This window comes from Pelophylax lessonae (genome assembly GCF_965119305.1).
Source record: "Pelophylax lessonae genome assembly, chromosome: 4".
Taxonomy (NCBI): domain Eukaryota; kingdom Metazoa; phylum Chordata; class Amphibia; order Anura; family Ranidae; genus Pelophylax; species Pelophylax lessonae.
The window spans coordinates 381774050-381791452 of NC_138771.1; the positions used below are offsets into that span (position 1 = coordinate 381774050).

A 17403-nucleotide genomic window follows, 5' to 3' on the forward strand; every position below is an offset into this window, starting at 1 on the left:
AGGCGGACGGCCGGCCAGAGGCGGGACTTTTGAAACCTGCCCTGCGCTGCGCTGCGCCCTCCTCCTTCCCCACGGCGGCCATTTTTATTTTCGGCACTGTTAACCCATTATCGGCCGAAATGAGAGAGGCTCATTTTCGGCCGATAATTTCGGTGGCCGAAATTTCGGTGCATCCCTACTTGATACAATTGCTCCTCTACACCCAGAATCAGACCCCGACCATTGCAAACCTGGCAAACTGACAAAAGTAGAAATTTCAAGAGACATTGCTGTGCTCTTGAACGACAGTGGCGTAAAACCAAATGCCTGCAGGACTTCACCCTATATAAATCTGCTCTCCATACATACAATTCATGCCTCCATGCTGCCAACAAGCCTACTTTGTCTCTCATTACTACCCTGTCATCCAGTCCCCGCCGGCTCTTAACTTTTAACACTCTGCTCCGTCCCCCACCCCCTTCTACTCACTCACTGCCCAAGAGATTGCCAATAGCTTCAAAGACAAGGTTGATGCAATATGTGAGGACACCTCCACTGTGTGCATACCTTGCCTAACACAGTCAACACTCTCTTCCTTTGAACTGGCTACTACTGAAGAGGTTAAAACCTTTTTCTCAGATGCCCGCCTAACCACCTGTTCTCTCACAACTACTACGGACACCCTCTTATTCTATCCTTTGCTCCATTACTCACATCTTCAATCTCTCCCTCTCTAGTGGCACCTTCCCCTCCCCTCTAAAACATGCGCAGATCACTCCCATACTTAAAAAGCCCTCACTGGACCCCACCAACCTGAACAACCTAAGACCCATTTCACTGCTCCCATTCATTTCTAAACTTCTAGAACGCTTAGTCTACAACCGTCTCAGCTCCTACCTCCAGTGAAAATGACCTTCTTGATCCCTTACAGTCTGGCTTTCACTCGCAGCACTCCACAGAAACTGCCTTACTAAAACTCAGCAACGATTTACTAACTGCTAAAACCAATGGCCACTAATCCATACTCCTATTACTTGACCTCTCTGCGGCCTTTGATACTGTTGACCACCCGCTCCTTCTAAATGAACTCCGTTTCCTTGGCCTCCAAGATTCTGCTCTATCTTGGTTCTCCTCCTACCTATTACAGCGCTCCTTCAGTGTTACCCACAACTCTACCTCCTCTTCCCCATTGCCCCTTTCTGTGGGGGTTCCCCAAGGCTCTGTTCTTGGATCCCTCCTCTTCTCTATCTACATCGCCTCCCTTGGTCACTTGATTACCGCCCACCGCTTCCAATACAATCAATACGCTGATGACACTCAAATCTATCTGTCTACTCCTCAACCCACTCCTTCAGTTTCCTCTTGCATTGCTAACTTACTGTCATATCAACATGGATGTCGCACCACTTCCTCAAACTAAATTTCTCTAAAACTGTGCTGGTAATATTGCCCCCTGCCCATGCCCCCCTCCATGACTTTTCCATCAAAATTAATTATGCAACCATCAATCCCTCCCCTCAAGCCAGGGTACTAGGTGTAATCCTAGACTGACCTGTCCTTTCAGCCCCAAATCCAATCATTGTCAAAAGCTTGTAGACTTCACCTCCGCAACATCTCTAAAATTCGCCCCTTTTTAACAACTGAAACCACCAAGCTACTCATTCACTCCCTTATTTCTCGCCTCGACTATTGCAACTCCCTTCTCATAGGCTATCCCCTCTTCAGTCTATCATGAATGCTGCTGCCAGGCTTGTTCACCTTACCAACCGCTCAGTGTCTGCCTCCCCTCTCTGCCAATCCCTACATTGGCTCCCAATAGCCCAGCGAATTAAATTCAAAATACTAACCGCAACATACAAAGCCACTCACAACTCTGCCCCGAGCTACATTACCAAACTTGTCTCCAAATATCACCGGGAAGTCTATCACTAATCTTCCATCAGCTCATTCCCTACTGTAACAACCGCTTGTAACGCCTGCCCCACCCCATTAGATTGTAAGCTCTTCTGAGCAGGGCCCTCCTAATCCTCTTGTACTTTAGTGTATTGTAACTGTATTGTCTTCCTTTTTATCTTGTAAACTGCTGGCGCTATATAAATCCTGAATAATATGTAGCAGGATGCGTTGTAAATCTACCTCTTTACTGACCTTTTAAGAATTTAGCAGATTGTCAGACAGCAAGTTAGAAATTAGTTTTGAATTGGCTAGCATCGCCTGGCACTGGCTGCCGGGCTTTATAACTTTTTAGGCAAGTTGGATGTTTTTATTAAAGCGGAAGTAAACCCTCCTCTGAAACTTTTACCTATAGGTAAGCCTATATTAAGGCTTACCTATAGATACTGTAAATATCTCCTAAACATGTACCGTTTTGGAGATATTTACCTTACATGCAGCCAGTGACGTCACTGGCGCATGCGCTCTGAAGGAACGGCCGCTGGTGCCGTTTCTTCAGAGCCCTGTGCCGTGACCGTCTGCTCCCGCGCGCGGGAGTGACGTCACCGCGGCTCCGGCCAATCAGATGGCCGGATGCCGCGATCCCGGAAGACGGGCGACTGGACATGTCGCCCATCATACAGGTGAGCGGGTGGCTCGGCGGGGGCTCGTTCTTGGGTAAGTATTTCATAATGAGCTAGTATGCGGTGCATACTAGCTCATTATGGGTTTCTCTTTAAGGTTGCAGAAAAAAAAAAGTTTTGAGGGTTTACAACCTCTTTAAGAGCGTACATGGCTTTTGAGAGGGTCAGAGGAAATCTGCACATCTGTTTGTTAATGCACTGGAAATCTAAAACTTGCAATGTTTGCTTGGTTTTATCAGATTAGCTACACCAGAACCTTGATGGTTTAGTGTTTCAAGTGGCAACATTTTGGTTATAGTGGAAGAAGTGCCTGTTCTATTAATTGTGCTTGGGTCACTGGCTCCTGTGGTATGCCAGTCTGATTCTGGTGTTTCATCCTCAGGTGAAAGTTGCACTTAGGCTTTGCGGACAATTTATTAACTAAAGTCAGAGGTGCTGCATACAGCTGCCAATACCGGTGAATGGCAGTACACAGCCATCCTCATGTACATGATCACTTGTGCTGAAAAATGCTGGGGATGTTGCATTATGTAAGGAATGCTGGGGATGTTACATTATGTAAGGAATTGTAAAGTCCAAGTGCAGCCAAAATACAATACTTAAAGTACTCCTTAGGATGTGTCCTTTGGAGTAGCAGGGGGAAGATTTTTACTAGCAGCAGAGGCATTGGCACATGGGACACACCCTTCTGACTGTAAGTAATGTCCCTTGTGCTGATTTTTCAGTTTTTGGCTATGTCTACTTGGGCTTTAAGCTAATATTAAACGTCTTGTGTGAATGAGGCCTAAAAGTAGATTAACATATAGTTACTTGTCTGTCGCTTACAAACCCATTCATTTTGATTCCTACAGGAATGGCACCAGTATGATCTCTTTGATCATTCCTCCAAAAGACCAAATTTCAAGGGTGGCCAAGATGTTGGCGGATGAGTTTGGTACAGCATCAAACATCAAGTCTCGTGTGAACCGCCTCTCAGTACTGGGAGCAATTACATCTGTGCAACAGAGGCTTAAACTCTATAACAAAGGTGAGGGTGCCTTGCGTTTTTGCTAATTTATTCTTCATAAACATTTTTTAGCTAGGAATGTTATTTTCTTAGTAACATTTTGACTTCTTGAATCAGTGGGTGTTCTGCATAGTTGCCGTAACTTCCCCCCACCAGATCTGAATCTGAAACATAACCTGTTTTAATTCAGTCATGAATTGTTTATATATTTGTAAATAAGGCTCCATTCACACTTGTGCAACTTTGGACATCAGAGTTGCATGACAAGTTGCAGCCCATACTTTTTAAGTGACATTTGTTCAAATCAGTGTGACGTAGTCGCAGCGATTTAAAAAAAAAAAAAAAAAAAGGTGCCTGCACTACTTTTGGTGCAAGTTTTAATGTGACCTTGGCGCAGAGAATGTGAAGTCTGATCAAAGTCGCACTGGAAATTGTGTGAATGGATTCTTACCCTTCTCAATAAAGTTGGGTATGGGTACGAATACCATGAATGTTAAAGAACTGCAGGAATTCATTCACTTGTTTTAAAAATGCAGTGGATTAAAGTGTACCTTGCACCACCCCAGAACCTCCCCCGTCACTGAAAATCACAGGAGCATACAACTCTGCATGCTGATATGAAATCCTTCATTTATTAGTCACCACTTACCACCCGGCCACTGCATATACAGTTGTGCTCAAAAGTTTGCATAACCCTGCATTTTGTGGCATTACTGTGCCAGTGCCACAAACAAGCCCGGTTACAATGTGGCCGACAACACCTTGACACCCCTCACTGGACTTTTTTTGTGGCATGGACGCAGTAAAGCCTTTTTTCTGGCAACTCGACTATGCAGTTCATTTTTGTTCCAAGTTTTGACGTTGTGCTCCTTTAAACAATCAGTCTTTTTCCAGAGCAGCCTTTATTTCTCCTGAGGTTTTTTGTATACCCAACAATTCTTCTGGCAGTTGTGGCTTCAGTCTTTTTTGGTCTACCTGACCTTGGCTTGGTATCAAGAGACCCACATTTTCCACTTAAGTGTTTGAACAGTACTAATTGGCATATTCAAGACTTTGGCTATATTTTTTAAAATCCTTTTACACTTTATAAATTTCCATTACCTTGTTATGCAGATCTTTTGACAGTTCTTTTCTGCTTCCCATGGCTCAGTATCTAGAATTTTTGGTATGATCACTCATATTTTCAATATCAATCCCAAAATGTCATAATTTCTGCCAGGGTGTGCAAACTTTTGAGCACAGCTGTATATGGCTGGGCGGAACAATTGTTCTGGGAGAACATACCTTATGCCTGTGGGGGACACAGAGGATCACCGATAGGTGTACTGGGCCTCTGTGCTTCACCCTGGTACCATGTGATCAGTGACTAATCACTGTGATCTTTGATTGGTCATAGTGATCACATGGTACAGGACCAGTCACAGCAGCCCTCTACCATGTGATTTTTGTTGCCATTGACAGCTATCAAAATGGTAAACAATGGCATTACGAATGGATGCCATTACACGGTGTAAATGCTTATACAGTGATCAGCGCTGTAATACACAGTCATAAGGTTAAAAACCTCCCTAGAGTAGTACAGTGTCGCTATGGTAACACTGCACTGCTCTGGTATGTAACACAATATCACAAGAGCAGTGCAGTGTTACCATAGTGACACTGTACTACTCTAGGGAGTTTTTTTTTTTTTTCACCTTATGATTGTGTATTACAACGCTGATCACTGTATAAGCATTACACCCTGTATTGGCATTACTGACGGTGATATCAGAGCAGCCAGCTATGGTCACCATCACAGCAGAATGATGTCAGCACTGACATTGCATTTGCTCTAATATGTAACACACACGACGACGTTCTGCTGTGAGGGTGATCATGTGCAATAGCTAGCTGCTCTGATATCGGTCAGTGCTGCCGGTCAGTATCCCTAATCGCCACTACACCAGTCAATGCCTCTAATCCTCGCTACCCACTCATAGTATCCCTAACCCCCCCCCCCCCCCCCCCAACACCAGTCAGTGTCGCCACACCACTGCAAACATTCAGCGGTGTCCCTAAATGTCGCCACACCAGTCCCAATGTCACGTGGCCAGTGTAAGCCAGCAACAGTGTTCCTGATCACTGCCACACCAGTGCAGTGTTGCCTCTGCCTGCCGCCTGTACTAACTCTGGCCTGTTTGTTGATCATGTTTCTGTTTGCGGCCTGAACTGACCCATCTGTCACATCCAACCGAATAACTTTACACAGACTAATATACTGTACAGTGATTTTGGTTATTTTTTACCAAAGAAATGTAGCAGAATGCCTTTTGGCCTATGCAGACAACTGCACTCCCAGGACCACAGGAACTCTTATTCCTTTAGCCTCCTGTACTTTTCCAAATCGTCTTTCAGGACAACACCTGGAGAGAGCGTAGCTCCATCCAATTTCCCAGGAAACTCTGCAGTCACCCCTTTAAACAATTTAGTCTGCTGATGTCATCATGCTAGGAAACCTAACTGTGTGATGCAGGAATTTGCACCTGCAGCTTGATGTATTTTATGCACTTTTGATATGCTGATGTAAATTTGACCATTAATGAAGCTTTTTTTACAGTACCACACATATAGGCTTTAATAATAAAACTTTACAAGGCACAATACTATACATATAGATGCATCTCCTAAACTTAGAATATTAAAAAGTTAATTTCAGTAATTCATTTCAAAAAGTGAAATGCATATGTTTTATATAAATGCCTCGCACACAGTGATATCTTTCAAGCATTTATTTATTTTTAATTTTGATTGTGGCTTACAGCTAGTAAAAACCTGAAATTCAGTATCTCAGAAAATTTGAATATTGCATAAGACCTATTAAAAAAAAGGATTTTTAATACAGAAATGTTGGCATACTGAAAAGTAGGTTCAGTATAGTGTGCACTCAATACTTCTTTTGCATGAACTACTGCATCAATGACATCATTCCCCTCTCTCTCTCTCTCTCTCTCTCTCTCTCTCTCTAACCCTGGAAACCAGAAGCGATGAGTATTTAGACACTTCCAGTTCTGCCTCTTTGTTTACCTTGCCACCAGCATCCCTTGTCATAACAAAGTTAGTACAAAAAAAGTGTTTAAAAAAAATTAATAAAAAATGTAGAGCACCCCACCGCGCTGACGCACAATTGCGTACCTATACGTTACTTCTGCACGCATATGTATTCGGTGATGGCACCACACGTGAGGTGATGTAATGTGTGTGTGTGTGTGTGTATATATATATATATATATATATATATATATATATATATGTATATATATGTATATATATATATATATATATATATATATGTGTGTATATTTATTTACCTATCACACATGCACGTGTGTATATATGTAGTGTTATAAACGCAGCATTTTGGTTTTGTCCCCATTTTTTGAGCTGAACTCAAAGTTCTAAGACTTTTTCTATGTACGCTAAAGGCCTATTTCTCTCAAATATTTACAAATTTGTACAAATCTGTGTTGGTTTGCTCTTCTCTTTTGCCGAGATAATCCATCCACCTCACAGGTGTGGCATATCAAGATGCTGATTAGACAGCATGATTATTGCACAGGTGTGCCTTAGGCTGGCCACAAAAGGCCACTCTATAAAATGTGCAGTTTTATCACCCAGCACAATGCCACAGATGTTGCATGTTTTAAGGGAGTGTGCAGTTGGCATGCTGACTACAGGAATGTCCACCACAGCTGTTGCCCATGAATTGAATGTTAATTTCTCTACCATAAGCCATCTCCAAAGGCCTTTCAGAGCATTTGGCAGTACATCCAACCGGCCTCAAAACGCACAACACATGTAACCACACAAGCCCAGGACCTCCACATCCAAGCATCTTCTCCTCCAAGATTGTCTGAGACCAGCCACCGGACAGCTGCTGCAACAATTGGTTTGCATAACCAAAGAATTTCTGCACAAACTGTCAGAAACCGCCTCAGGAAAGCTCGTATGCATGCTTGTCGGGGTCTCGACCTGACTACAGTTCGTCGTAACCGACTTGAGTGGGTAAATGCTCACATTCAATGGTGTCCGACACTTTGGAGAGGTGTTGAATCCCGGTTTTCTCTGTACAGGGCAGATGGCAGACAGCGTGTATGGCGCCGTGTGAGTGAGCGCTTTACTGATGTCATCCTTGTGGATCCAGTGGCCCATGATGGCAGTGGGGTTATTTTATGGAAAATGAACACAGGTGCATTTTATTGATCGCATTTTGAATGCACAGAGATAGCGTGACAAGATCCTGAGGCCTATTCCACGACCATCTACTCATGTTGCAGCATGATAATGCACGGCCCCATGTTTTAAGGATCTGTACACCATCCTGGAAGCTGAAAACATCCCAGTTCTTGCATGGCCAGCATACTTACCGGACTGTCACCTATTGAGCATGTTTGGGATGCTCTGGATCGGCGTATACGAAAGTGTGTTCCAGGTTCTGCCAATATCCAGCAACTTCGCACAGCCATTGAAGAGGAGTGGGCCAACTTTCCACAGACCACCTTCAACGACCTGATCAACTTGAAGGAGATGTGTTGCACTGCGTGAGACAAATGGTCACACCAGATACTGACTGGTTTTCAACCCCCCCCCCAATACAGTAGAACTTCACATTTTAGAGTGGCCTTTATTGTGGCCAGCCTAAGGAACACCTGTGCAATAATCGCGCCATCTAATCCGCATCTTGATATGCCACTCCTGTGAGGTGGATGGATTATCTCGGCAAAGGCGCAGTTCTCACTAACACAGATTTAGCCAGATTTGTGAACAATATCTGAGATATAGGCCTTTTGTGTACATAGTCTTAGATGTTTTTCAGCTCATGAAAAATGGGGGCACAGGGTAGGGTAGACTTTCACATGTAGGAGCGAAGTGTCGGAAGACTTGGAGGTGGTTAACAGGTTCCAGACCGCCCGCCGCACATTTCTGCTGCAGGCTGGCCCTCCTGCGCGAACCGGCGCATCCCTGTGTCAGTCGCACGCTTGGTGCTCATTTTTTGTTTATAGCGCAAAAAATAAAAATCGCACAAGTGATCAAATACCACCAAAAGAAAACTATTTGTGGGAAAAAAGGACATCAATTTTATTTAGTTAGTGTTGCACGACCGTGCAATTTTCTGTTAAAATAACGCAATGCTGAATCCCAAAAAATGGCCTGGTCATTAATGGGGCAAATTAGGGCTGGGCGATTTTGCCTAAAAAAAAAAAAAAAATCTTCGTGTTTTTTTTTTTTTTTAAAGAAATTAGATTTTCGATTTTTTTTTTTTTTTTTTTTTCCCAATGTACTTAAAAAATGACTGCAGACATCAGTGTCAAAAGGGCAACTTTATTGCTATTTTAACTCAAAGAGTTAAAATGCGTAGAATCCCAAAACAAAAAGTAGGCTCTGTCATTCAACAATTTCAAGCTTTAACCCAGGTTTAAGCAAAACTAAAGTGCAACAACTTCACAGTAGCTTAAATTTTCTGTTCAAGACAGATAATTACAAATTTTGTAATGTATTACATTACACAATTAAAAAAATAAACTCTTCTCATTGTGAAATGTGAATTTAAAAAATGAAACATGCCTGTGGCAAACATATAGCCTGCTCAAAGAGTGAACAAAACAAATGTAAACTAAGTTATCTATAACAACAAAACACGTGCTTGTTAGATCTCTGAAACATTGTGCATGCTCAGTCATTCTAAACATTTTTTGCAAGAAAGAGGAGCCTGTCCACAACCTCTGGCTTAAGGCAGGCCCGGGTTGCAGGTAACTATTCCCCCACCCACACTAAATACCCTCTCTGAAGGGGCACTAGTGGCTGGAATAGAAAGATATTTTTTAGCCAGTAAGCTTAGCCTTGGAAAGTTGGGCTGATGCAGCTTCCACCATTCAAGAGGATCTGTGTCTGGCTCTATGTCTGGAATAAGTAAATACGTTGCAAGCTCAGTCTCAATTTTAGCTTTCTCAGATTGTGGGTGTGGCGTGGTGGATGGTGCACTGTTTTTAAAGAAGGCACCCAGAGTCATTTTCTTTTTTGGTGGCAATGGTGGTGGGGTGTTCTTCTCTTGAACAGCTGAGGGACCAGCGTCCTCTGTGGTAGAGTTGCAGAGAGCAGAGATCTCAGACACCGCTCTTTTTTTGACAACTTCCAATTTGCTAGTATCAATGTAGGTTGTACGGAACCTCGGATCTAAAAGTGTGGCTATGTCCAAAAGTTCCTCCTTTCTTCAAATCAGAGTATTTACTTTCGAGGTAACGCATGATGTCAGCTTTGATTGTTTTTGTTAGCTCCAAATCTTCCTCCTCTGGCAGGAGGAGACTTGTTTTAAAACAAATGCAGCACTGGTTTGATGCATGACACACTGACATATGATTCCCCTGACAGTGCATCAGTGAAGTCCTGGAGAGGTTTCACTGCTTTGTTGGTGGCTTCTAATACTTCCAAATCTTGCCACGTGGGAACAAGATGACGCGTTTTCTTGTCCGCACCCAGGACACGAGTTATTGCCTTCTCTTGCTCAAGAAAGCGCTCAATCATCTTTTGACGAGACCCCCAACATGTTGGGGATTCTGAGATCAAAAGATGCTGGGGAAGTCCAAGCTCAGCCTGCAACTCTGTCATGTCTCGCCTTTTTTTTTTCCAGCTGTAGGAGAAGGCTGATACAGCTTTTTTGCAGACCCCTATGGCCCGATCGATCCTTGGATCCTTTACACCATTCTCTGTAATAAATGTGAAAAGATATTTAGTATATTTTATGTAACAGTTCTGGCTATTTAAATTATGGGCAAACAGTACTTTACAATGTGCAAGTATTGTGCACCTATTTATTCTTACACCAACTCTTACCTATAGCACTGTGGAGTCTGTGGCCAAAACACTGCAAGCTGGGCCAGTTGTTGTCTTTAAGGGCTTTTATGATGTTGGTGCCACTGTTGTCATGCAGACGAGTTGTTCCTCCGAAAGTCCCCAGGAGCTGAGAGCGTCTTTTAAGCCATGGGCAATTATGTCACCAGTGTGGTTGTCGGGGAAATACGCTGTCTGAAGGCAGATGCTGCGCAGAGTCCAACTAGTGTTGATGTAGTGAACCGTCAGACTCAGATATGGCTGCATCGTCCGGCTGGACCACGGGTCTGTTGTGGCTGAGAAAAACTGCATCTCCTCCATCTCACTGCGGATCTTTTCCCGAGTTGTATTGTATAGGTGAGGCAGCGCAACTTCTGCAAAATACTTGCGACTGGGGACAACGTACCTCGCATTTAATACTTTAATCATGTGATTAAAGCCTCGCTTTTCGACAGAATAAATTGGCAGCATGTCTGTGGCAATATAATACGTGATCGCCTCTGTAATCGCTTTCCATCGCGCTCCATTCTTATCATAAGGCACACAGTTTGTAAAGCTCTCAGGAAGTGTAGTTTGCTTTTTAGCAGCAATAGTAGCCTTAGTAGGTGTGCTAAATGAGCTTTTTTTCGCTACGGAGCCGGCTGCACTTCTCCCATTCTTCGCGATGTTTATTCCTCAGGTGCTGGAAAAGATTTGTTGTACTGCTGCTTCCAGTAGCAACAGCCTTGAAACATATTTTGCAGCAAGGCTTCGTCTGTGTATTGTCTGCTGCATCAAAACCAAACCAGGTCCAAATTACAGAATTACCTGTGCCTTTCTTTGGAAGTAGTACTACACGCTGCCATGTTGTTAATTTTTTGACTGTGTTCTTCTTTTAATAGACTACTAGACATAGACAGTAAAAGAAGACGCGGGGGCGTCGCGCTGAGCGGGGAGGGAGGAGAGCTCGCTGTGTTGAGGGAGGACTGAGGAAGGAGAAGCGCTGTATATGTGTGTCTGACTGACGGACCACCGCCGCGCCTGGATGTTGTGATGTCAGCTGCGGGCGGTGCGTCTGTACAGGGGCGGCGGCGCTGCGATAGGTACAGTCAGTGACAGTCCAGAGAACGAGTCCACAGTCAGTAACCGGCCACTTTTTTTCGACTTGGACTTGTTTGAAACTGAAAGTAACTATTTTTTTGAGTTTTTTTCAAAAATAGTTTTTTCTGCCTTGTGCAGCCAGCCCCCGCGTAACACACACCCTGGGCCTGCCCTTGGCTCCAGTCCAGCCAGCTCCTAGTCCACAGGAACGTTTATTTTGAAACGTTTTTTTTTTATTAAATGACCTTTTTTTTTTTAACTTGGCTTGCAATACAGAGGCTTTTCTGGCGTCCTAGTAGACCAGGGGCACCTTTTGGGTACACAAACTTTTTTTGGTTTGAATTTGAAAGGGGTTTACTGTGTTTTTTTTTTCTTACTCGAGTTTTGTACAATACTAGCCAGCCAGTGCCACCTACTAGCCACCGAACTCCCCACCGCCGCGCCTGGATGTGACGTCAGCTGCGGGGGCGGGCGGTGCGTCTGTACAGGCCGGGGCTGCGGCGCGCTGTGATAGGTACAGACAGTCTCCCCGGCCTGGATGTGACGTCAGCTGCGGGGCGGGCGGTGCGTCTGTACAGGCCGGGGCTGCGGCGCGCTGTGATGATCACAGCGCGCCGCAGCCCCGGCCTGTACAGACTCACCGCCCGCCCCGCAGCTGACGTCACATCCAGGCCGGGGAGACTGTACCTATCACAGCGCGCCGCAGCCCCGGCCTGTACAGACGCACTGCCCGCCCCGCAGCCGACGTCCCATCCAAGCGCAGCGGTGGGGAGTTCGGTGGCTAGTATTGTACAGAAAAACTCGAGTTTGACAAAAAAAAAACGTTGCAAGCCAAAAAATCGATCGATTAAATCGATTTATCGCCCAGCCCTAGGGCAAATCCAGAAGTGGTTAATAATCATGGTATTACTGTGCTTGATTGGCCATCAAATGTGTCTGACCTAAACCCCATAGAGAATCTGTGGGGTATTGTCAAGAGGAAGATGAGACACCAGACCCAACAATGCAGACGTGCCGAAGGCTGCTATCAAAGCGACCCAGGCTTCCATAACACCTCAGCAGTGCTACGCCATATTGATGCTGTAATTCATGCAAAAGGAGTCCTGCTCAAGTATTGGAGTGCAAACTATACTGTACATGGCCATACTTTTCAGTAAGCCAACATTTTTGTATTAAAAATCCTTTGTTTCAAAAAAAAAAAAAAATTCAAGTTTTTTGAGATACTGAATTTTGGGTTTTCACTAGCTGTAAGCCATAATCATTAACAAAAAAAATGCTTGAAATCGATTTGTGTAATGAATCTATATAAAATGTAGGAGTTTCACTTTTTAAATTGAATTACTAAAATGTAACTTTTTGATATTCTAATTTTATGAGATGCACGTGTATTTGTGTGTATAGCCTCGGATGAACGTCACTGACTGTATAAAGCTGCAGGAGATTTGTGCTACCATGAACTGCTACTATCTATTTTGCATGACCTACTAGAGTGATCAAGCTTCAGAGATTCTCGGCAATCCACAAAATAGTTTGTAAAATACCAAACGTATGAAAGGGGAAAAAAAGTGTATAGAGGTTAATATGGTGCTAATAGATGGGATACAACAAGAGGGGGTAGACACCCCCCACCCCTCACTACAGTCCTTAGTTCCCTTTGTGCTGGGACCTTCTGGCATGGCAACTAAGGCCTTAATCAGCCAAAAGCTATCCGTTCTGCAGGAACTTGCCAACTTTCGACCCGTGTGGCCAACTTTCGACCCGTGTGTACAGCTCTGTCCAACAGAAGCAAGTCTTACAACTGGCTTCTGTGGAGCGGGCATGCTAGAAAGCCTGCTTCCGATCAACGCTTGAAAATAATGGCTGCAAGTGCTGATCGGTGTGTTCTGTCAAGAGGGAGGGGGGACAATCACCCTGTCAGAAAACAATAGCTTAGTGGGGGAGATCGCCGCACTGACATTGCTTAGTACAGCGACTTTTTTTTTTTTTTTGTTTTGAGCCCGCTGAATGAAAGATGAAGATAATTGTGCAGGTGAGAACTGCAATGGGAGCATAGAGGCCACTACAACTGGACAGCTTTTTCAAAAAGTTTGAATCTCTGGACAGGTCTTCCATATTTGGAGCAGTGATCCTTCCTCCTTTTCTCATCGCCAACACAGGTTGGAGTTCAAAGGGGAGTTTTTGTGTAGCTGGGATTGTCCTGTACCAGCAAGACCTGCTTTAGAACAGCAAGTTTTTTTATTGGGGACTGTATCCTGAGAATCATCTGCAGTCTGTATCCTGAGAATCATCTGCAGTCTGGATGGATTAAGCTTGGCACTGTGCATTGGAGAATTAAACAGACCTTCCATGCATGTGAGGGCCCATTAGAATATTGAGCTGCTTCATAAAGGGGATTGACACTGGGTGCTTTTCATTTATCGGAATAGTGACCGTGGTGTTTGGAAGACTTTTCTTCAGACTCTGGTTACATAGTAGGTGAGGTTGAATAAAGACCATAGTCCACCTAGTTCAACCTGTGTATGTGGCCGTAATCCTCTCGCATACCCCTGAATGTTCTGATTCTTGAGATGTACGTCTAAGAGTCTTTTGAAAGCCACCTTCCCGCAGAAACCACCTCTTGTGGTAGAGAATTCCACAATCTTGTAGCCCTAACGGTAAAGAACCCCCCCCCCCCTTGCCTGAGGTTAAAACACTTCTCTAATCGCATTGTATGCCCTCTAGTCCTCATGCAATCCTTCCGACTGAATAGCTTATATTCTATGCTGAGATCACCATTGAGATATTTATAAATTGCTATCATGTCCCCTCTCAGGCGTCTTTTCTCCAGGGAGAATAAATCAAGCGATTACCGACGCTCTTTAAGGTCTTCCAATCCCCTAATTAGTTTAGTTGCCCTTCTCTGGACTTTCTCCAGCTCCAACACATCCCTCCTGAGGACCGGCGACCAGAACTGGACAGAATACTCCAGATGTGGTCGGACCAGAGTTTTATAAAGTGGAAGGATTATAGTTTTATCTCTGGAATACATCCCTTTCTTTATGCATGCTAATATTCTGCAGGCTTTGGCAGCTGCCGCTTGACATTGCATGCTATTGCTTAGTCTATCCTCTACCAGGACTCCCAGATCTTTCTCCATTTTTGATTCCCCCCCTAAAGTGCATTGTGCTTTTATGTTTAGTCCCCAAGTGCAAAACCTTACACTTCTCCACATTTAAACCTCATTTGCCATGTCGTTGCCCACTCCATTATTTTGTCCAGGTCATTCTGTAGGCTATCTGCTTCATGCTGTGCAGTTATTGACCTGCCCAATTTTGTGTCTGCAAAAACGAATTTAGAGCTACTGATCCCGTCCTCAATGCTGTTTGTTTTGTATGGACTATTGTTTAGACATTTTATAGATTTGCATTGTATATATGGCTACTCCTTTTATGTGAAAGGATATGATAACTTGTGTTGCCTGCCTGTGCGCAAGGAGGGGTTGTTCAGAAATGACGTAGTGAAGGGCAGTCATTATGTTAAGTAATTGAGTTGTGTAGGAGCATACTATATTTGTGGAACCTCCTCATTTATTTTTCCAAGTCTTCCTCCTGGATGGCCATGAGAGAGGTTCGGCCTGCCTGCCAGCCCACCTACCTATGGGAAATCCAAGCACAGATGAAAAGCTCCCCCACATCTCCAACCCTTCAGTTCTTGTGTTTCCTGTATCACCTGTGAACATATTTTCGCTGTTCCTTATTTTTTTACCCCTTGATTCCTGTGCGTTTTTTATACTTGTAAGTGCTGAGCAGATGAGGACTTGGAATGACTGCTGTGGCATGGTTACTTAAAAGAATAACCCGCATTGGCCTGTTTTACATAGTTACTTGGATGAGGTGGGGAGGTGACCACACGCTAACCACCCCGTCCAGTCAGAATGATTTGGCTTGCATTTTCTGAATGAGTGTTGGTCCAAACTGGACCAATGTAACTGTATAAGATGCCGATGCCTGGAATTATTCTTTAGGCCACTTCCTCCTTACCCTCTTTCAGCCCTCCAACCATTTTCTGGGCTGCTCGGCATTGCCCCTAGTATTTTGGGCAGGCACAAAGATTCTTCTGTGTGGACTGGAAGCACACCAAGGGTCTTGACCCACCCTCCTTTTTTATAAATAGATTTTTTTGTTCCAGACAGTAGTCTATATCTTTTTACTAAAGTAACCTAAAAGGGTAATTCCACTGCCAGGGCAGGCTATTTAGTTGAGTCCATAAAATCCATTATCTTGCAGCTCTCGAGACTGGTAATTGTCACCAACTATAGAACATGCATCAGCCTCCGCTTTATTAAAGTGGACCTTCTCTCCACCCCTCCAGATGTAGGAGATCCTCAACTGTTGATTGGCTAATCAACACTTGATCAATGATAAATGTGTGCATCCTGGCTGATACGTTTTTAAGAATGAGTCATCTTCTGAATGGCTAACTGGCCCACACATCCATATTTGTATAGGTCTTATTAACCATGATCTCTGGTGGACACTGCTGCTACACACAGCTGATTTCATTTCGTAAAAGTCTTCCACACAAATGGCAACGGATGAAACTAGGATTACAGCAGTTCATAGCATCCACAGAACTCCCCCTAGATCTCTTTACAACTATTAAAATATGTTTAGAAAAAGGTATCTCTCGATGCATTCTCATATAGAAGATTTTATTGTGGTAATTTGATACTGAATTCAAAACCCCAGATTGATGAATAGTCTCTCCAACAGTGCTAGTTTCCAGAAGCCACAAATATTTGCTACTTGTGATAATGGTAGCATCCATTTATGACCATATCGCACTATACTAGGTCAGGTGTAATCTTTGGTAGCTAAGTCACCTATTTATGTATATAAATATATGGGTAAAAAAAATGGCAATCTCAAAAAAAAAAAAAAACCTCAAGTATAATATCTATAATTATAAGAATAACCAAGTATTATGTATTCAAACATCTGTATAGTCCTATACATTCTAGAGCTACGTTTAAAACCAATAGCCAAATATATTACATATACTCTAGGGCAGTGATGGGGAACCTTGGCACCCCAAATGCACTGTGCAGTGTAGTTGAGCATCGTGGGAAATAGTTACAAAACATGGTGCCAAGGTTCACCATCACTGCTCTAGGGGGATGAGACATACAGCCAACATTTCTGCCCACATGAGTAAAGGAGCCCAAATACAACAAACTTAGTTCCACAGTTTATAAACTGTGTCCGATCATCAGACCCCCACCACAATTTTCTTGAAATGCCACATACTAGCAAGCACTGTAGTTCCTTATTCCACATTTGACTAACTTTCTGATCTATAAAGAAATCGCAAAACATGGTCTGTCTAGATAGCACGCTGACCCTGCTTTGGGCAACCAATCCCATGCTTTCTTGTATATGGCATTAGCTGTCAGAATAGCTAGGATCTCCCATTTAACCTTTACGGCCTTCCTTGAGGAGTGTGGATCAGTTGCCTGGAGCCTTGTGCTTAAATTGTATTAGCTTGTTACAGGAATCTAAATTGTCAGACCTGCATGCGTCTGTTTTCTGCACAGATGTATGAAGCTTTTTGAGATTCTGGGAAGTTGATGCCATATCTAAAGAGCTTCTAATTTCCTTGACCCTTGAGGGTGTCATCTTCAGACCTACACTGACATCCTCTAAAGTTCCTGCAAGGGCCAGGGAGAGGTCAACTGAGTACCGCCCTGACTCTGGGTGGCCCCCATGGCTAAGGGTAAAAAAAAAAACTTGCTAAGGCTAGGTTTACATTGTTGTGGGTGCAGGAAAGCATGTGCATTCCCTCAGCCAAAATGCGCTTCTGTTTTGCACATGGGTGGGGGGTGCCATTATGTTTTAATGGGGGACCCCCCCCCCCTCATCC

General features: G+C 43.8%; 1 protein-coding gene across 1 annotated transcript in view; it reads left to right on the forward strand.

Moving 5' to 3' along the window:
• ETF1 (eukaryotic translation termination factor 1) overlaps positions 1 to 17403 on the forward strand; it is a 157723-nt gene that overhangs the window by 44303 nt on the left and 96017 nt on the right. Inside the window, exon 2 of the mRNA XM_082255326.1 lies at positions 3407 to 3582. Coding sequence (XP_082111452.1) covers positions 3407 to 3582 — 176 coding nt within the window. The remainder of the gene's footprint in view (positions 1 to 3406; positions 3583 to 17403) is intronic.